The sequence below is a fragment of the Dromaius novaehollandiae genome, chromosome 13, assembly GCF_036370855.1.
Source record: "Dromaius novaehollandiae isolate bDroNov1 chromosome 13, bDroNov1.hap1, whole genome shotgun sequence".
Lineage (NCBI taxonomy): Eukaryota > Metazoa > Chordata > Aves > Casuariiformes > Dromaiidae > Dromaius > Dromaius novaehollandiae.
In genome coordinates this window covers 3,029,681-3,050,806 of record NC_088110.1, presented here as the reverse complement: position 1 = coordinate 3,050,806, position 21,126 = coordinate 3,029,681, and the positions used below count along the sequence as shown (strand labels likewise).

Below are 21,126 nucleotides of genomic sequence, written 5' to 3'. Positions count from 1 at the left end.
TAAAGCAGACTCCTTCATTTGTCCCTCCTCCCCATGGAGGAGATGTGCTCCAACTCTCATATATGCCCAACACATTACTTTGATGCCTTCACAGGTTGGACACTGCCTAGCAATGTACAAGGCTGCACTAAAAACTGTTTTTCAAAGGCTGTTCCAATTTGGGCATGTACATACAACCTTCCTCATCTTTCAGTGTTATTTCCTGCCCAGTGCTTAGCTCAGCCAGGTCGGGAGTCCTGAACAAAACAGGACAGTCAGCCTTTTGGATTAGCATGATCTAACTCCACTCTACCTGCTGAAGCATTTCCTTCTCCTACCCACTCACTATTCTTTACAGTAATTGTGTTGGTCTTCCCCATCTAGTCCCGCCAACATTTCCTTCCCACTTAGTCTATCCTCGGATGATCTGGAAAAGAAGAGGAAGTGTGGGATAGCAGCAAATTCTTATGTTCCCAGTTCTCTTATCTATCACTCACATCCCAGTGTTGTTCACCCGCTGACACATTTGAAGAGATACACCAGCTCTTGGGGCAACGTGCAGACAGAGCAGAGCAGGAAGGGAAGGAAAGGCAAGGCAAAAGCTTTAAGCACATGGAAATCACTTCTGGCATTTAAACCCTGTCTCTCGATAATGTGCTGCCTTTGGCTTTCAAGGCATTAACAGTTGAGCAAAACAAGGAAAAAAACATATGACATCACTGGCAGAGATCCTGCATCTGCCATGGCTTCTTACCTGAAGGCAGCTTCGTTCTGCTCCAGTTGGACTAGATCTAATGTATTTCCCTGGATGGGGTTCATCACCCTGATAACAGAGGCCCACTGTCCATTTCCTGCCTTGGGAGCACCAAAGATGGACTCGGGAAGATTCTCATTCAGAAAGGCTGCAGCCATCTCTGCAGCCAGTTCCCTCTCATCTTCACCTGCCGCCTCCACCATTTCCTAAGGCACATTAAAGGATGGGGAAAAAAAATAGATCAGAGAATTTTCTTTCCAGACACGCTGAGGCTCCATGTAGAAGACACCCCCTCACCCCCTAAGTGCAGGTAATCCAAGGCAAGGTACTGCCTGCGAGCATATGAAAGCCACTGAATCCTAAGGCTTTAAAAAGAAACTCCACCTGCCCTGAGCTTATTCCTAAGGAGGTCTCTGAAGCTCACAAGCACAGCACTATCAGCTCTTTGCCCACAAGGGAACTATTTCGTCTGGGGAACTATTTCTCCAAAGCGACAGCTCTGGGAACAACATTGGGAAAATTGAAGAAAATAACCCACTCAAGTTCAAACATCCTCAGTCACAGAAAACCCAGAGAATAGTGTTACACAAGCAGGACTGACCCCCAATATGTGGTTCTTAAAGTCTGCCATAACAACATGCAAAGAAAGGAGCATCAGGCAGTACTGCATTCTGCTGAAATCTGGGTTTTGAAGCCTATCTTCAGAAGAACCAGGAGGCCAGATAATGCGATGCCACAGCCTGCTATTAAGAAACAACCAACACTGAAGTGCTGGCAGACTGAGAGATAGATCATGCAACGCAGTCAGCTCCCCGTAAGCAGAAGGAAACAACTGAGGACTGAGCTTTCGACACACCTGCACCTGGGCACCAGCACTGTGCTGCATTCCCATCGGACACAAAAGCTTGCAGGCGACAGCAGCTGAGAACTAGCTGCAGAAGTCAGCTCTGGGGAAAGCTTGTATATACCTGTCCCCCATCCCAATTACCTCAGCCATTTGCTGCTTCCTCTGGGCTTTGGTGGCCTCAGTGTAAGCATTGTGGTCTGTCTCAATGATGATCAGGTTGTTGCTCTCAGGGTGAATGACAAATTTTCGGGGTGTGTACTGCAATGGGAAGGCAACCTGGTTGAAGACCGCCCCCAGCTTCTCCAGTGCCAAAATCCTGGGGGACAAAGATGTGACGCATTCAACACATTTCAAAAGCAACTGTCCAGGAGAACAAGGCTGGAGTTGAGCTTTAGGTCTGTGAAACCGGTCGGTGTCAGAGGTGAGCACCAGTCCTTCCTCAGGCCAGAGAGCTGCTAGCAAACATTTCTAACAAGTGGGGTAAAACTAGCATCCTAAACGGGAGTCTGTGCTGTGGGACAGGTGCGCCCTGTAGTCCTGCGCCTAACTTGGGCGCTCTCACTGTCTCAGGGTGAGTTCTGAGTGCCTGTCCCTTCTGGGCACAGCACTGTGATGCTGAAGCAAATGTATCGTGAGGGGAACAAAGAGCACAGTGAAGGGGGAAAGGGCACCTTTGGGGAACACGTCATCCGAACCTAAATGTGACAAGACTTTGTCTGGCAAATAATCAAATCCTCCTCTGAGGAGCTTTAGTTACGAGGGTAAGAAAAACGCCAGTGCCTGAACGGCCAAGTTCCTGCGACTTGCCAGCTGAAACGCCAGCTCTTCTGGCATTTGGTGACCAAAAACCACAAGTCTCTCAAGAAAGAAAGACTCCTTTAAAAGCAAATGAATGCTGCAAAATTCCAATGAGGATAGATATGAAAAAAGTGCCTGTTCAAGTACATAAAGCAGAGCTCCTGAATTTGTGTTCCCCTATTATTTTCACTTATCTTTTTATTAAGTATCTAAGCTGAAATGTAGAATAGGCAATAAATACACCACTGTCATGCCTCTGATTTAAGAAATCACATGCCCTATTTTCTGCAAAGTAGTCATTTGAGATCATAAACCGCAAGATCCTAATACATGACAGATTCACAGATATTGACAACTTCCCTCTCAAAAAATCTGAGGATTTAAGAATAGCTTGAATTACATTTTTTCCTTAAAACAAGCTAGAAAATACAAGTCAGAAGCACAGTGCATCCTACTTCTTTTTGACAGTAGGACTACCTTGTCTTCCATTTGTTTTCTGAAACCCATTCAAGGGTTTCTATTCTTGAACTTTCATTACCCATAACCAAATAACCTTGAAAAGCCTTTATTCTTAAGGGAAGACACTTTACCTTTTTCCTTTTGAATGTCTAGTCAGAATTCACCACCTCTCCCTCTGCCTGGCACCCCAGCTCAGAAATATTAAGTGTCCCCCCCATCAGTTCTTACCTCAGTGTGTTTGTGGAGATGGCTACAATGCCCTCTGGGCACTGCTCCGAAGCAAAACCGGATGCAAACTCCAGTGTTTCGTAAGACAGGGGGGTCAGGTGAAAACGTGACTGATAGGAATAACTGAGCCAGGAGCGGCTTGACATGGCCAGCACCTGGGAAAGACAGGCAACACAGCAAATTTAGCAAGTTTGGGGATGGGGCAAGTTCACTCCTTGCAAAATGAGTGAATGCACAGTGCAGCAATCACACTCTTACCCCTCTAGAAAAAGGGAATTCTTGTAGGTGGACTCCACCTTGCTCAGAAAAATACTGCTTGCCTTCAAGAAATAGTTTATCTGGAAATCACATATGGCACAAAAAGGAACTTTAGGGTACTGTCCAGACAATGGACACTCATGCTGAGGTGCTATAAAAACTATTTTATCTGAAAAAACCAAGATCAACAAATACTTCCATAGGGTTTTTTTTTTCTTCCTTTCTACAATAACCCATTCAAATGGGAACACATCTTTTAAAATAAATATTTACTGCTTTGTCACAATCCCAATGCCTTAGCATTGGGCTTCAGGGGTCTCAAAGTTATTTAAAAAATAAAATCAATGGCCTGTTTTCAATCAAATTAAGGGAAATGATGTAAACTGACTTCTGAGCCCTTCAAGCTTTGTACATTTGGCTAAATTAGCTTCAATACAGCCTCACACTCTGCCTGAGCAATAAAAGCTGAAATTGCACTGAAATACACACAGGCTAATCCGAGTCCATCACTCACTGGCCACAAGCAATATGTGGGGTTTTTTTTGGTTTTGTTTTTTTTCTTCTCTATTTTGTAAGACAAGAAAGTGAAACTGGTCTCAAAGCAGAAAAGCATTCAGCTACTCTATAAGCATTCTGTTAGGGTTGCAGAGCACCTCACTTCCAAGTTACAGCTGGCAGACTGGCAGGAGCAGGCTGAACAGATTCACACCGTGTACCATAACCTTAAAGCAGAGCTCAGATTTCCAGATCCAGCCCCCTACACTGACCAGCAATATTTCTCAACCCTTCAAGTGTCATCCAAAAATGAGTCAACCAGGAGGTGGCTGATCTCCCCAGTGTCACATCAGGAGGGCTGCAAATGGCACTGCTGATGAAACATGTTCTTCCCTCTATGCCAAATCCTGCAAATATTTTCCTTGAACCATGCATGTCAGCTGAGTAGCCCCTGGTTGAACCATTCTTAACACAGAGGAGACAACCATGAACTGCATCATCAAGCAGTAAAGGACTAAGAAAACTTCTGTACAGGGCTCCTTCAGCATCTGTGCACTGAGGCAAGCAAGACAGGCCTTTTCAGCATCTCTAAGCCAAAGAATCTGCTCAGAGCTGTAGAGACACATTGCAAACACAGCCTACGTGTCAGAAGGGTCCTGGTTCAGAGAAGGCAGAGCAGCACTACACATCGCTTCCAAAGAAGTGAGGGGAATATCAATAGGAACAAGGCTGTTTATCAAAGAGCAAGCTGCAAGCCAGGCCGCTCCATGATGAAGTCATTCTACTTCCCACCCTTACCCAGAGGGTCCTGCTGTGCTATAAGGACGCTTCCCCACCCTGCCCACCGCCGAGGAAAACCGGGACACTGTGCCTGGGGAGCAGATCTGTACCCTGTGGGATCTCGGTTCACTCACCGCCTCTTGGCCTTGCATTCGGACTCGGAAGAGTTTCACGGGCCGTGAGCCAAGGTATCTGGTCCTGGTGTCGGAAAGATCACCAGTAACAGGATCCAGGACAGTTCGCAGCAGCACACCGTTCTTGACATTAGTAAACCAGAAGGTTAGGTCATAATTACAGAGAAGAAATGCTAGCTACAGTCATTACATTAGTCAAAACAAAAGAGGCAATTTCTGAAGAATTAGGCTTTTGTTTTCCTGGCTTTTGATACAACCTACTTCTGCCAAGCTGTATCTAAATTGGTTAATATTAAAAAATTTAGTACATCAGAGGGCCTGAAAAACCTGGGGACTGACTCCAGACCCTAATCCTTCCCAGTGCAAAGCATTTACCCAAAGACCCAATGCTACTTAAGAAAAATTTGCATTCTGACATCAAACTCAAGGCATGTGAAAGAACCTAGACCGCTCTGATTATTTTCACCACATGTTGGACTGTCAAAACATTTTTTGGTGAAAGATCACAGTTAGTTTTGGATATAATAAAAGCTGTGCAATAGCAGAGTTATCAGAGCAGATCATGTGACTGTGAGCACTCACTTCTTTGATACTCTGCCCTACAGGCAGTTTCTGAAACACTAGCCATCAACATTTTACCCAGAAATTTTTAGGATTTGCCCTCTTTCTGGAAGAGAAAAAGCACCATTTGTCCTACATTAAGTCTGGAAGAATATGCTGTGCTTTGACTAGTCTCAAGGCTAGGAATGTATGAGGAAACTTGCACCTCTGCTAAGTCACAGAGTGAATTCCCCATTTACAGTTGTTAAGCATGTTGCAACACACAGGGAACAGTCAGGCTTTATGTTGTTTCGCCGCATGATGACAAGGCTATTTAGCAATGCATCTCACCAAGACAGGCCTGTCAGAACCAGGCAGGCATCTCTCACCTGCAGTCCGATGTTCAGGTACAGAAAGCCAATGGAGCCCCTCTCCCCCAGCTCATCCTGCTTCTCTGTGCCACCCATCTCCACAATACACAGTGATTCGGGCTGTGCAGGAAGGGCCTGCATACTCAGTGGCTGCAAGCAATCCTGTGGGAAGCAGAAAAGAGATACCGCAACAATCAGCAAAGCTTGCCACAGCCAGAGGGGATTCAGGCTGCTTGCAGGGAGCCTAAAGATTCCCTTTTAGATCTGCAGAAGGAAGTATTCAGCACAGAAAAATGACAACAGATTTAATTCTGGTTTCCTAATGCACAAGAGCTGCAGGCTCACCTCACCTCCAAAAGCATTTCTATTCACTAATGTGAGCAGCCCAGCAGTCCTGAACCATACTACAATGGGCTTCTACCCCTCAAGCTCAAGGTTATCCACCACGGAGACAGCTCTCATTGCATGCTGAGTTAGGGGAAGCTAATAAGCTCTGCTGGCTCTGTGGATTTTGGGAAGCAAGCAGTGGTAGCCCTAGGGTCCATGGAAGATGAGGAGCTGGACCCAGCAAAGCATGAATGCTTTCCAAAACAGCTTAGCTACAAATGCTTCAGCTGAAGACAGGCAATACAACACAGGATTTTAGAACACTTCCAAACTGCCCTGGCATAAAATTTACAGTTATTTAGCATGGAGGAACTTGAGCAAAGCTGATGTTATTTTAGTTATCCCTTAACCACTTATCTGCTGCAGGTACAGGAAAGATAAGGCTGGATTGCCGCTAACTTGCTTGTGGAATGAGTCTACTTGTAATTACTACAGGTAGAAACAGGGAGATAGGGAAATGAGAAGATGCTTTTGCTCCTCATCAGCTGAACCTCTGGACATGGGTGAGACCAGGTAAAACAAAGGAATCTTACAGGATAGACTCAAGGGCCATACTTCTATCCAACTCAACAGGAAAAAAAGCCATATGAGAGCTATTCATTCCTGACCATGCAGCTGAACATGGACAGACAGAGTCCAGCTCTAGAGTACCAATCTGAAGATTTTAAGCCAATGGAAGCGGCAGAAAGGCAAAACCAAAACAACTACTTACCGAAGGGTCAAGAGAAATTATTCTGACAGTGTTGTCCACCAACCCAACAGCAAGGAACCGGGAGCGCTGCTCCCCAGGTGGAACATTGGCCAAGCTCATGCAAACCACATCGGCCGACATCTCCTTTCTCTCTGTGTACTCGTTCAGTTGTCCTGACTAAGCAAACACAAACAAAACACACTAGAAAATTACTAATTAGCCAGTGGGGGCAAGCTAGCTCCAAAACAGTTCTCCAAGCCTCCTGCCCCCTGCTTCTTAAGGTATTGTTTTGATTTAAAATAAAATTTTTATTATACCTCTACTTTTTCCTATTTCTTTCCAGTTTTATTTCAGCCACAACTGGGAGAACCAGAATAGCAGTAGGGAAGTTCCTGATTTCCAGCCTCAGTTATAAACTTCAGAGATTTTAATTAGCTATTAACTCATCTAAATCAGACAGTCACAACCCAGACATGCAGGGCTTTAATCAACCCATCCTAGAAGGGTTCACTACAGAATCCTTTTCTGCAGGTTTGCTCAAGGATCAGTCTCTAGCAAGCCCCACATTCTGCCCTGTTCCTCTGAAATTGTTCACAACATTAACACACGTACCGGGTCCATCTCAAAGTAAACCAGTTCTCCTCCAGTCAGTGCTATCACTACTTGTCTCTGGTTCACAGCACACTTGACAATGGTTTTCTTCCCTGGGGTCTTCCATTCATTCACCCTCTTATCTGCTCGGATGTGCCGGATGCCATCTGGATAAACCTAAAGGAGAAAAGGTCATACATTAATTCCTGTATTTACCGTCCCTTTGTAACTCCTGCCTCACTTGTGATTCTGACACAGAAAGACTAAAGGCAAAGGACCAAAGGCACTCCTGGCAGTACTGACCTATCAGTTATAATACAAGCTAAATGAGGACAAAGCCACCTGCCAGCTGGAGGCATCACACCCTTGAACTACAGCAACGAACCACTGAGCTCTCACTGAAGCTTAGGACCATCTACAGGTGGTCCAGCTTCATTAGCAAGATATAAAGGGAGTAAGCTTGAGTAAATGGCACTCTCCGCCAACCCACAGCTTTTGGCATGACATGTGTTGCACTACTGGAGAGAAACCATGGCCCTGCAGTAAGCAGACAGCAGCAGACAGGAGCGGATATGCCAAAGAAAAGCTATTCATTACCTGTACCAAAGCATCATCCCCAAGAAGGGAGCAGGACAAGGTTGGCGTAGTACCCAGGAACCCAGAATCAGTCACTTCCTCTACAGTCTCTCCGATAGACAGCACCAGCGTGGCATTTACGAAGGACACAATGATATAGGCGTCAAATTCATCTGGTCAAAGGAAACATGGGAAAAAAGGCTGCTGATTAAATAAGTGTCAAGTCTCCCAACAAAATCACAAGTCTGACAGATGTTTAGCAGTTGCTCTTCAACAGAATTCCAGCAATAATTACATGTGCCAGCAATATTATGCAAGTTCATTCTAGGACACACTGCACAAAAGCCAGCCACTGCTAAACTCCAAACAGCGCAACATTGAGCCAGGAGATCAAATGATGGTCCAGATACAGGGTCAACTCATGATACTCTGGATTCTGGCAACAACATTCCTGCCTGCTTTTTTCCACCAATAGCAAGAGGTCCAGAAACAGTCAAGACGCTTGCCCCACTTGATACAGGGAACTGAATCCAGATATAACACCCAATGAAGTCAAATAAAATGGTCTGCTCCAATAACTTAAACACATGGAACCTATCTGCAGAAACTGCACCATGGATCCCATGAACAGGAGTTTGCAGGACCACCCCCTCTATCTAGTACCCATGCAATAAAAGGCTGCAGAGAATGAGTAGGGTGCATTAGAGCAGAAGCTCAGGGCTAGCCTGCTCTACCCTCATTCAGAAGTTAAACTACCTTACATCCATTAAGCCACCCTTACAGACTCCTGGGATGAGAAACAGTGTGTTTTTAAGACAGAGCAAATATTAACCTTTACTTCTACTGGAGTAAGTGACAGTATTTCATCTATTATCTCCAGCACTGGCTTCTCCCAAAGCGGATAGCTATGAGCACAGTAGCTTGGAGGTGGAGGAGCTACGCTAACCAAAACAGTCAGAAGAGTTCACATGGAAATATGGAAACAAGGGTAGGAGGATTGGATAAAGGGAATGCCTCTGTCTACTGTGGGCCATCTTCATTCTGCAGAAAGTGACAGGCATTAAAGAGGAGAGCCTCATTAAAATGGAATAAAAAAAGTAACAGAAACAAGGAAGCCTGTTGGGAAACGGAGCCAGGAGCCTCAGCGGGTAAGTAATACTGCCTCAGACAAGCAACACGACACTTCTGATGCTGTTGTTATGCAAGCAGTGTTTCTTAAAAAGGAGAAATTCCCCAGTTTAACTGATTCAACCCAAAGCTCAGACTTACACACCACAGTACAGAGGTGAGAGCTTAACAGAGCTGTCACAATATTGGCCCTTCAGCAGAGCTTCTCAACAATTAACACATGTGGGATATATGTACAAGTGACTAACGAACCTCTAAATACAGAATTAAAAAAGAGAGAACTCTCACTGGGATGAATACAGGATGCCAGCAAATACCACAAAGCAGCTTAAAAGAAACTGAATAGGGTTAACTGAAACAAATGCTTTCAGGAACTAATCCTTTTCTTACCCACCCTGTTTAGAAGGAGGTACTGCCAAACCTGCTGTGTCACACTTAGAAGAGAAAGTTCTTACATAGAGCTGAAAATATGCACGTTCAAAAAAAAAAAAAACAAACAGGAAAAAAAAAAACCCCAAAATCCCAAACAACCTCTCTCCAACATCTGGTATACAGGCCACAACTCTGATCAGACTGAAGAGCTTAGCGTAATTAAAGCCATTCCAATACTGACCTGTGGCATGAACTCCATTACTAGTTTATTAAGTGACTATAACCTAAATCCTACAATGTGGTCCGTATAAGCAGGCTGCTCCACAACCCCACAAACAGGAGCAGGTCCACTTGGGGGATCAGAAAGCAAAATCTGAATCTGTGCACTGAAACTGATTAGTAAGGCCAACTATTTAAATACTTGGCTTAACAGGACAATTTCTCTAACGTAACAGCAGATGGTAGGAGATAAGTAGAACCATCCACCATTACACACTGCTTATTTCCTACAACAAACTAACAGCTCCTCCTGAAAGTTGCATCTATTTTCACCAGAAGTCTATGAGAATTCCTCGACTGCTTATAAAAGAAATTCTAGTAGTTCACTAGCTAAACCCTTAATTCATAAATATCCTGTAGGCAGGATGTTCTAAAAATCCCATCTCAGAGAAGATCATTGTTTTCCAAACTTCTTGAGAGCTGCTGCCTTTCTCCCTGGGGGCTGTCATTCTCATGATAAACCACCGTGTCCCAGCTGGAGGCTAAGCCATGTGATCTGAAGCAGGACAAAGAACTCCCATTTGAAAGCGAAACAGATTCCCTTAGTTCTACTTCAAACCAAACTCATTCCTACCTCTTAACACTTTTAGCTCTTTCTTCTCACTCATTTACAGTTATATTAGAGTGTGCCTTTAATTTTGCGTCAATAATACTGACAAGTGCATTTTTGCTTGAAGTCTAGTAGTGTTGCTTAATGCCTCTCTGCTGGAGCCTTTCAAATAAAAGAATTTGATTTAGCAGAATGAAGTCAGTGAATAAGATGCATTCATCTAGATTCCAACAATACAATTTTGCTTTAGAAAATACAGCAGCCTAGCTGAAAATTAAGGGGACTAAATCCCTGGGGCACACTGAGAAGTATTCTCAGTTAGAAAAAGAAAAGAGCTATCTATTTTAATATGAAAAGATATCTACTTAGCACTGCACAATCCCAAGCATAACATCACGCTGCCCAGAGTTCTGAACAGATAGGCATTATTTTGTATGCAGACACAAAACTTCAGTGATGCTTATTACTGTTATAATTGCTCCAGTTAGCTCCTTTCAACACACAAAACTGGTAAGAGACATTTTAATGACTCTGAAGAATCACAGCTGGACTCATTCTCTTGTGTCTTCATTACAAGTTTTCTACAGCTTCATGGAGCCGTCATGAAAGCATCACATTTCGGTCCATGAACTATACACTACTGTCTTTTCTATTATTTGCCATGAATTCAGTTTGAGTTTGCCCATTAGAATTTCACTCTTTTAAGCCAGTCCATGCCTGATCTAGTTTTTACATGCTCCACAGCATTTGAGTTTGCACTGATACGAATGCAGTCACCACTAGTTCAGAGAGATTCAGTGAACAAATAGATGCACAGTGACAAAATTCAGGATTATCCTCGTTTAAAAAAATCTGATGGGATGACAGCACATTTTCCTGGACTTCTGTTTACTATTTCATGGAGAACTCCACAGCTGCGACTCACTGCACATTGCTTTTCATGCAGAAGTGCCAGGTAGTGAATACAGACTGCTAAGCCTCAGCTCGCATAGATCCACACAGTAGAGCGCACACACTGCCATCTAACTCCCGAGACCTCTATATTCAACTGCAAAAGAGCGCTTGGTCCATCTCCCAGCCACTTCTTTGTCTGATAAAAGGGCCTATCGTATAACCACAGGGACACCCCATGTCAGCAATCCCTACAGATGCTCACAGTACACTTGATCATTTTCTCTTGGAAGGCTGTACAAACTGGTTGGGAGCCAGCCCTAACTCTAGAAGGGAGCTGAAAACACCCTTGAAATATGCACCTCCACTTTTAGCAAAAAAACTGACTATTCTGCAGAGACACAGTCAATTATTTTGTTCCCAAAAGATCATGAAGAGGAACGGGAGTTGCTTTATATTCCTCAGCTCCTGAAGTACAAATGCAACAATCTCCAACTACACAACAGCTTCTGGAATTCATTTACTGGAAAGCTCAGCATAAAAGTAGCCCCAGGATTTGGGGATTCTCTGTGGGTAACCTGTGGGACAGCACAGTAGCCCCTAGCAGTAGGTACACACCTGTGGTGATCAGCACCTCCACCACCAGCCACCTGTGGAAGAGAAAAAGAGGCTTGGTATTGGTAGTGTGTATCACCACGTACCAGCCAGGGTTAGTATTTGCTTTGAAGGCTGCAAACCTGTACGTGTCTTACAGAGGCCTTGCAGCACGTGCGCACTGTGGCATCCAGGCAGAGCCAGGCACCCTGACACTGCCAACTGAACGCTCGAGAAACAGCACTCGGGCAGTTTCAAGATTAGATACGTGTCTGAAAGGGTTCTGCAGTCTTTTTGGATAAAACTCATTAAAACAGTTTCAGAAGTGAAACTTGGGGATCAGTTTTACATAATTTTGAACTATATTTGAAAAGCAGCATGGCTGTCAACAGCTACAGATTCTAGTCTTTCCAAGCAGAAAACAGAGAAGATCTTCATGCTGGAACCTGGAAAATTTGGTATTAGAAAAAGAAAAAAAAAAAAAAAAAGGCAGTGAGACTGGTCTGTTTTATGTAGATTAGCAGTGGTCCTCTATCTCCTGAAAAGTCAAAGTGATCCTCTGAAGAGGAACCTACTAGAAAAGGTTTTAAACCATAAACAAAGGTGTTGCCAGAAGCCTCAATCTCTCAGAGAAAATGAATTTTACCAACTCATTTTCCAGAAGACTGGTTTGTTCAGGCTGTATGCAAGTTTCAGAACATGAGTACAGGAACTGAAGGCAGCTCTCAGATGACAAGGTAAATTCCACAGCAGTGTCTGGAATTCCCACAGGGCTCCTGGCTCACTGGAAGACATGCTACTCGCTAAGACTGCTTAAAACGAGATACCATGTCACCCCAGCAGGCTAAGGTCTCCGTTGCAACAATCTGACACTTCTACATCCAGTCCATGGAACTACAGGACATCTTTGCAAGATTTTTACAAAGTGCCGTCTCAGAAATAATCACGGAGTCTATCAGTAACCAGAATAGCTTCACTTCAGGCTTTATAGGTATATCTGAGGAACTCTGTTCTTGCCTCCATGAGAAAGGCAGGTCTGAGGATTATACTTCCTCTTATGCTTTAGTAAGACAAACCCATTGCTTCATATCAGGAAGGATGAAAAAAAAAAAAGGAAAAAGTACATTCTGCCAATTTCAAATCTTGACCTTCCTGGAATTACCGACATCTTATACACTGCTGGGTTTTTGAATAGCAAGTGTGTCCTAGCCTAAGCAGAATGTTTTCTTTGCAGACATGCATGGAGGGAAGTAATAAAATACAGATACTGTTGCCAATTTACCTTTCTTCTTTGTTCCATAATTTGAATCCCACTCTCTCACAAAGAGCTGATTCCTGTAGTTGTCAGCAGGCATACACAGAATAGCAAGCATGCTCCAACAAAAAGCACAATCAGCGTCTGCTGATGTCAGAGCAAGAACTTACAGGAAGTGGGAAAGGATAAGAAGCTCAGCAGCTTCAGGCTGGAAATGCACATCTGATGCAGTACACTGGGTGACAGACGCAGCTGCAGGCAGGTGCTTCTTTGTCAAAGTGTCAGTTGACAATTTTAGGGGAGCAGAGGGTGGCCTCTAAGTACAAACTGGAGGTTACTGATTCAGATCAGAACTTTTGGGGACAGCACACAGACATCATGCTTTCCTATCTCCTTGGACAAAAAGATATTATCACCTCTCTGTGCTTTGGGAAATACTGCATACCTTCAACATGTCTCCTCACGGTCCATACAGCATTGGGGTTACCGGGCAGCTCTGAGACAGCCATTTCAGATACCTAAGAAGAAACAATAACCAGGTTCTTTTCAAAACAGCTGTTCAGATGAAAATTTATTACAGTAAATTACTGAACGATCACCAGTTAGTACGCTACAAAACTGGGCAGGAAAGCTAACAAATCCCTAGTTCTGATACTCTCTCCCTGTGCCAGATGGGCTATGGGGTAGAATGCATTCATCATAGATGTTATAATGCCTCATATTAAAGCTCCAGATGATTGGCTTTAAAACAAGCTCACCCACTGCCAGCAGAGATCAGCAGCAGCAGCTGGCGCACACACCTGGAGTGTTCCAACTCAATATACTCAAGTAATAGAAGAGACCAAATGCATGTGGTTAAAAGTCCACTGAACAAAAAGCCTTCGAGACTAAGAGTAAGCAACAAAACTCTTCTATTTCCAGGAAGCATGTCTGGAGAAAGGTGCTCTCTTTCCAGGCTACAATAAAGAAAAACCCCTTCATTTCAGCCCTTTTATTTCAAGGATTTTCTTCCAGCAACCCTGCTTCTAAAGCTGTTCTTGCTAAGTGCTGGAAGTCTTACCTCAAGTCCATGTCTTAGAACCCTCAGAGACGACCGGGGCCCCCGACCGCAGGCCACATACAATTGGGGTGTGTCTTCGTTGGCCAGATCCGCTATCTGCATGGAGAAAGTGTGTCAAACAATACCCACAGGAAAAGAAAACAAAACCAAGCTACATATGCCATGTTATTGTGTTTAGAATGCAACCACTGAAAACAGTGAAGATGCCACAGGGTGTGCCATCTGCTGCACTGAAATAGTGCCAAATTTTAACCAATTTTTCTGCAGAATAGACGGAGAACTGGTCTAACAGTCGACGCAGAGGACCAGCACAGGACTGCTGGCTGACAGCCTACTTCCAGATACACATTTATTGCCACAGCAACCAAAGGATGCCAGGCCTGGTACCAATCTTAAGTAACTGTCTGAGAATTCAGCAGACTTGCTTTTCTATCAGCATTTAGTACAGTACAGTATTTCTGGAAACCCAGGACAATGTAGCTCTGGTTACACTGCTTACAGGAAACACTCCACAGAAAAGTGGAGATAAAAACATCACCTACTTATCATTAATTGCCTGTTAAGTGAGAAAAATTTATTTACATGATGAATGGGACAACATACCTGACAGCACAGAATAGGAGACAAACTGTCCAATTCATCCACCAGCACCAGGTTCTTGAGAGGTCGTGGCTGAAAAAAGAATGTATCTCCTTCCTCAAGGGGCATGGCAGAAGAGAACTCTGGCTCCTCGTCATCGTCACCCAGGTGAGCTATCTGGTACAGGTAACTTCAGACAGGAAGCAAAAGGAACAGGATGTTCAGCGCAAAGCTCATGAAGCCTTCTCTAAGTTAGGCTTAGCCAAACTAGCTGGGGGGGGGGGCAGGAGGAAATCCTTCCCTATGTTATACAGTTATTAAAATTTAGCCTTGAGGATTGTTTTCTTGGTGATAGGAAGAATGTTAAAAGGAACAAGATGTCTGCAAGAAAATCAAGGTTTTCTTATTGGTAGCTGTCTCTGGCCTGCTAGCCCAGAGTTCCAGGGTTTGCTGTGCTTACCCTTGAGCCTTTGAGATTTTCCTGTGCTAGAGCCAAAGCACTAACTGACAGCTGAGGCAAAGAGCAAGGCCAGTGGCTAAGACCTCAGCTCCACAGTTGTGTTTTATGGGGATACTCTTGCCTCATTATTTTGAAACCCCTCCCTATTCCATTTTGTGAGCCTAAATATTACAATCATAAAGTTAAACATCAGAGGAGAAAAAAAAAATCAATCCAGAGAGAGAGTTATTTACTTCCTGTTTTTAATAAAACTCAAACAAACAGGACTTCTTCAAAAGCTTGGTTTATGTAACTGAATTTAGATTCACTCTAGTAAACTGGCTGGAGCTCCCCCAGGTGGCTGACTCTGCAGAGGTAGTCTAAAATCAGTATTAATCTCTATTCAAGTGAATCCCACCTTTGCACACTGTTAAGTCATGCTCAGAGGTTTGCAAAGTCATTTTTGAGTCTTTAGAACATTCTAGACTGCCAAATACAAAGTGAGAAAGCTCTTGAGAATACATCTATTAAAACAAAGCACCTTGAAGTTACTTGATAAAAAAAAAACTATCTGCTTCTGCATGGGCCGTAGCATTTTGAGAGACTGTAAAAAACAGGAAAGTTCAAGTAAAAGCTGATCAAGCTACTTTAAAGACAGTGCATCAATCAATACGGTTTGAAAACTACATGAACTGCAAGTGTTCAAGCCTTCCAAAACCTATTAAGCCAAGCACGTGATGTTTTGTTCCCTGCACTGCAATATTTAGTTTGGGTTAAGACAATAAGAAAATTCCCCGTTCAGTCACAGTCTAAGCCAATTGTTCTGCTCAAAGCATGTGAACAAAGCATTAAGTCACCTACTAAAACAGAGGTGTTGTCTTTATCAGTTGAGTAAGGTCATAGGTCAGTTTGCAGTCCTGAACAGAAACAACTGGATTCAGGGGGAAGCACTGAAGTAAAATTGTTTACTCACTGGTTTCCAAATTCAGATGCCACAAAGAGAAACCCTGTCTTCAGCACACACATGGCAGCAGCTACAGGAACAGTGTCAAAGTATTTCAGTCGAATCTCTGTTACCTGAAAGTGTCCAAAAAAGAAGCAACTGTACTAGCAACGTAAATACTAGAGCAGTACATGCATGATTTAGTAAGAACAGCTTCCCAGGAATCATCTCCAAAGAAAGGAAGCAAGAGAGCATTTCAAGCATAATCACATCATTACTTTGGGGCAGCAGGTTCTAGTTCACAAAATCCAACAGATTACCTTGAAAACACAAGTCAGTATTTCTTTAAGACTTTGTTTTTTTTAAATACTGAGACAGTTTGAAGAAACAGCTATGAAAAGAGCAAGCTCTCTTCAAAGAATAAGAAATCCTCTTCAGTTCCTACAGCATTCAACACCATCCATTCCCAGACATGTGAAAAAGTAACTGTCCTGAGCGAATTTCTACATTTGATACGGTCACAATAGCTCTCCATGAAACATCCAAGAACAATATGAAGCCACTTAAAGATGCTACACTTTTAACCTTTGTACCAAATTTGCCATGTTTAGATGAAGAACAACTAACATTCATCATTAATCAAAAAACTCAACTGATTCTCTGCAGCAGTTTTTTTTTATTGCAAAACACTAGGACAAGCAGCAGCAAGCCACTTCAATACAAGTTTGTTATTTCAACACATGGACTAGCCCTACCAAGACAGCTACATCAATTTTCAATAAATAAATGATTGCAGCATGTAAATATTCAATTAAGAGATGAAACGGAGAGCAGCTACTGTGATCAAGAGAAATTAAGTTCCCCAAAGGTCACCAGCTAAAAACACAGCATCAAATATTTATCACTTAAGAGAACAAGGAAGAACAATAGACTAAGGACTCTTCTCAATGAGTGTTCTGGTTCCTCCTCAGCTGATGCTTACCATATCTTCATCAGTCTCTAGAGTAATTTTGAAGATGTCTCCCTGCTCTGTCTGGGCCAGGAAGAAGAACATGGACTTGGTCTTGTGTGTAGCAGAGCACACAAAAATCATACCTCTCTCCGGGTCATCCAAGTCATTCTGTCAAGAAAGAGATTGGAGGTCATTGGTGGAAAAGACTTACCTGGCAAGTACAGAGGTAGTCTCACTGAAGCATTTCCATTTCACAGGTGGCTAAAAGTATGCAAAGAGGCTTTCAGGCTTTCAACTGAAATCACATCTCTGTCACACCTGGAATACCCTTGGTATCCCTTTCCCCAAGGGAGAAATACATTTCTAAGACACTGTGCCTAAGCATTCCCCCTCCTACTTTTGCCATCCTCCCCAGACAGCTCTTGCATATCAAAACTAACCACAGAAGGTGAGGCTGCAATCCAAAGAAAGCTGTTTCTCAGCATCTGCCCTTTAATGGTGCTTCAAACACCTGCCAAGGTACATGATGATTTGCAATAGTGGAGGAGGAGGAGGCGGCAGCATTAGATGCAACAGAGCAGCTACCGAATTCACCTGCATGCATGATGGTAACCATGATTCACTGCCTCATGCAACCCTATCTCACATTGCCAGTGCTGCCACACTGGCGCCTGATCAGAGTCATTGGACTATCTCCAGCATAAATCTCAGAGAAGAGACATGAACCAAACTCATCATTTCAGGCTACACCTACCCTAGCCTTCCCTCACAGAAAACAAATGCAGTCAGTAAGACAGACTACCATCTGCCTTAGGCAGACAGGCTTTTTAACCATTTTTTCCTCACTTGAACACCCCACTGATGCCTTTAACCCCAAAACAGCAAACACCAACTATTTGTTTAGCGTTGGCAAAAATAATTTTTAAAAGAGGGAGGACTCCCAAAATTCTCACCCGTCTCCTGGGAATCGGACATCTGATATCAGGCTGGTCACCAAAGTTTTTATAGGTAATGTAGTTTTCAGAACAGATCAGCACACCACTAGGGCCATCGGAGCCACCAGGAACTGAAACACAACAAAGAAACATTACTATAAGAGGAGCCCTTATCACACATCTGACTACTGTCTGCAAGACATTTATCTTGATTTTCTTTAAAATAGTATAATTTCCATTACTCTATATCCCCCTACATACATGAATCTGCTCTTATTGAAGGAGAAGACAAAAACTCCGAGTACAACACCCTGTATCGGCATAAGGGGGCAGCATCATAATCAGCATCAGGGCAGCTGGAACTAAGGGACCAGGAAGAAGAAAAAGGAAAGACAAGTTGCTTGTATTTTTATACTTCATGTCTTATTCTTGTCTAGAAAGACATGACATGCCCAAAATACTCTATTAGCAACTTGTCAGTTGAATACAACCCTTGGGTTACTGACATGTTTGCTTGCTGTCAAAAAATCTAGCAGATGGTTTTCTGACACATCTTTCATTTTTAGAATATGTTTTTAAAAATACTTCTGTTGAGATCCCCACATAATAGAGGATATCATCACAGCTGTAGCATCGGTCAGATCTAGCCCAGCATTTGGTGTCTGACAGTAGCCTAGAGGAGACGCAAGAATAGGGCAAGCGTACAGGGATGCTCTCGCTCCCAGCTTTCATTCTACTCAGAAGCAAATCCACAGTTCAGAAGTTTTCCAAACCAAAGGTAGTAGCTTTGCATCCAACCCCTGTGAAATTTTAGTCCATGAATCCACCTTTCATATGCATATAAAACTCTGGCGTCTCACATTAGACTGTTCCACAGCGTGCATTACATATCCGATACATAAACACATTCTTTTGAATTTGCTACCAGCTAATTAAGCTACCACTTTACATCTCCTAGCTTCTGATTGATGAGAGACTCCAGGATACATCTCAAAGAACAGAGATGCAGAGCACTCTCCAAGCCGCAACTGTATCTGTAAGACTCCTGCATATTTCCATGTGTGACCCTTTAGTCATCAGCTGACTTCAGGATGAATTAATTCACACTAATAGCTCAGACTGCCATTGAAACAGCTCTTAAGAGCTACAGTATACTGACGCTTTTTCCCTGGGGAACCAGGTCAGTAGATCTACAAGGAAATAATTTAGTGGCTGGGTGGGCAGTACCTGTTATGAGGAAGTTGCCATGCTCTTCCAAGGGCTCACTGTATTTCCTAACCACATGGTTCAAACCCAGGTCCAGTTCATAAAACGTCAAGGTCTGCTGTGTGTTGGCTGCTGCTTCTCCTGTTGGATCATTGTCTGCTTCCTAAAACACAGCACATCAATACTTCATTCAAGCCACTGATGGCATCCATTTACATGGAGAAAACACCCTCAGACTTAAAACATGTCAGGAATGTATAAACAAAAAAGCAGCATTTTAAAAACATTCGGAGGATGAAGCCTACAGCAGCAGAGCTCCATATCTCCATAGAGCAAGGTCATCATCAGCCATAGTCTACCACTCTACAATAACAAAGTTTACCATCAACCACAAAAGCAGCGTAGACTTACTGCAACACACACGAGTAAAAGCTTTGGTGATTTTACGACAGCAGCTTTTGCATCTGGATGTACTGAGAAACACTTGCCAATATCCCCCCCTAGAGTATGATCAAGATTCTTAGGATTTCTAGCTGGCAATCACACCTCCATCCTCTCTGAGATCAAACGGATTTTACGGTGCATCTACATTACAGCACAAAGGTCTGACATGACAAAATACACTTTTAGCCTCCAAGCCCAGGCAACCTTCCTCATGTACTTATTCAGAGCGCTTACAGCTACACAACCCAAAGCAGACAGAACTCCCTGCTCAGAATTCAGACGACATTTTAAGATGGGAAGGTCCTCATGGACCACCCAATGAAAGCATGAAAACAAGATGTCTTTCAAGAAAGACATTAAAGGAGCACCAAAGCCAACGCATCGGAAAGCAATTTTAAATAACGTTAGAGCAAAGTCAAAAGCAAGACTCATTGAAAGATGCACAAAAAAAGTTCAAAAGAAGAAAATAGGTACATTTACAGTTGAACAGCAATAAATGAAGAATCACCAAGATGAGACTTTCCTACTCTGACTGAAGGTAAGGCCAAAAGCAAGCAAGTTGGACAAATGGAGATTACATTACACAGTAAAAGCAGCAAACCTTCCCTGCCTCCACGGAAAGATCAGGTGAAAGAAAAGATAAGCCCCAAAGACAGCAAATGGGACCAAGTTCTTCTCACCTCATAATCCATTTCCAGACATGCAAACATTGGGTTTTCAAATCCTACATCCACTCCCACCACGTGGTAGACCAAGGTATTAGCCTTGTGGGCTTCCAGCGGGGAGGAAATGGTGAGACGAGCGGCAGCATCTCTGTTCAAGATATATACCAGCTTCTGCTTTTCAATAGCACCTGCAAGAAAAGGACAACATCTTGATGATGAAACTAAGGACACCTGCACACCAGCACAAATGGAGAATATTGCAAGAGAAGGTCAGTGTTGCTTCTGCTGCTGGTACTAACCATTGCTATTTATATTTATGCAACCTATTAACTTTAAAAGTCTAATTTCAAGTGTTTCAGACCAAAAGCACAAATAATGACTACAGACAGCCCTTTAAGGCAGGAGAATGACTCTTTCTGGTCAGACTCGAGGTCCATCCAGTCCAATGGCTACAAGCAGATCTACTCACTCATTGCACCACGCAGAAGATGACATACTACAGCGAGGCAAAAGAAAATTTAAGAGCAGCCAGATGATCCACGGGTTAAAGAAAGCCACTTGACGAGACGATATTATCATGACAAGTCCCTGCTCTCAGCATTTAGGGAAGCAATGTCACACAAAGCCAGCCTTGGCACGCTGAGAAGTTCACATGCTGTGGCTCTCACTCTCACCCCGCAGTTTATTGTGCTGCTCGCAATACTGAGTAGCAAACCAAGTCACTAAGATGGTAAATCTTATAAAAAAAACATAACCCAACTGTTCTATCTGTGAAGCCCGATCAGAAATGCATTTAACTGTCTCCACAACACATCTCAGAGAAGAGACATGAATTCACATCATCATTTCAGGCTATGGAAGCTGACTGACTATGCTATAACACGAATGCCTGCAATCTTGAATTTTCTTCCAGGCGTTGCACTTCAGGTGCCTGCTCATCATCAGC

General features: G+C 43.3%; 1 protein-coding gene and 2 non-coding genes across 3 annotated transcripts in view; all 3 read right to left on the bottom strand.

Moving 5' to 3' along the window:
* Positions 1-21,126, bottom strand: part of SF3B3 (splicing factor 3b subunit 3) — a 30,934-nt gene that overhangs the window by 7,725 nt on the left and 2,083 nt on the right. The window contains exons 4-19 of the mRNA XM_026107360.2: positions 20,196-20,368; positions 19,093-19,234; positions 17,884-17,996; positions 16,961-17,098; positions 16,009-16,112; positions 14,621-14,786; positions 14,018-14,113; positions 13,403-13,475; positions 7,910-8,061; positions 7,334-7,489; positions 6,743-6,898; positions 5,662-5,805; positions 4,733-4,855; positions 3,066-3,220; positions 1,722-1,896; positions 734-939 (exon numbers count right to left, since the gene is read on the bottom strand). Coding sequence (XP_025963145.1) covers positions 734-939; positions 1,722-1,896; positions 3,066-3,220; positions 4,733-4,855; positions 5,662-5,805; positions 6,743-6,898; positions 7,334-7,489; positions 7,910-8,061; positions 13,403-13,475; positions 14,018-14,113; positions 14,621-14,786; positions 16,009-16,112; positions 16,961-17,098; positions 17,884-17,996; positions 19,093-19,234; positions 20,196-20,368 — 2,272 coding nt within the window. The remainder of the gene's footprint in view (positions 1-733; positions 940-1,721; positions 1,897-3,065; positions 3,221-4,732; positions 4,856-5,661; positions 5,806-6,742; positions 6,899-7,333; positions 7,490-7,909; positions 8,062-13,402; positions 13,476-14,017; positions 14,114-14,620; positions 14,787-16,008; positions 16,113-16,960; positions 17,099-17,883; positions 17,997-19,092; positions 19,235-20,195; positions 20,369-21,126) is intronic.
* LOC112987475 (small nucleolar RNA SNORD111) lies at positions 17,598-17,677 on the bottom strand. The gene has a single exon (XR_003260276.1). It is a non-coding gene; the product is annotated as a small nucleolar RNA SNORD111 (small nucleolar RNA).
* LOC112987476 (small nucleolar RNA SNORD111) lies at positions 20,954-21,035 on the bottom strand. The gene has a single exon (XR_003260277.2). It is a non-coding gene; the product is annotated as a small nucleolar RNA SNORD111 (small nucleolar RNA).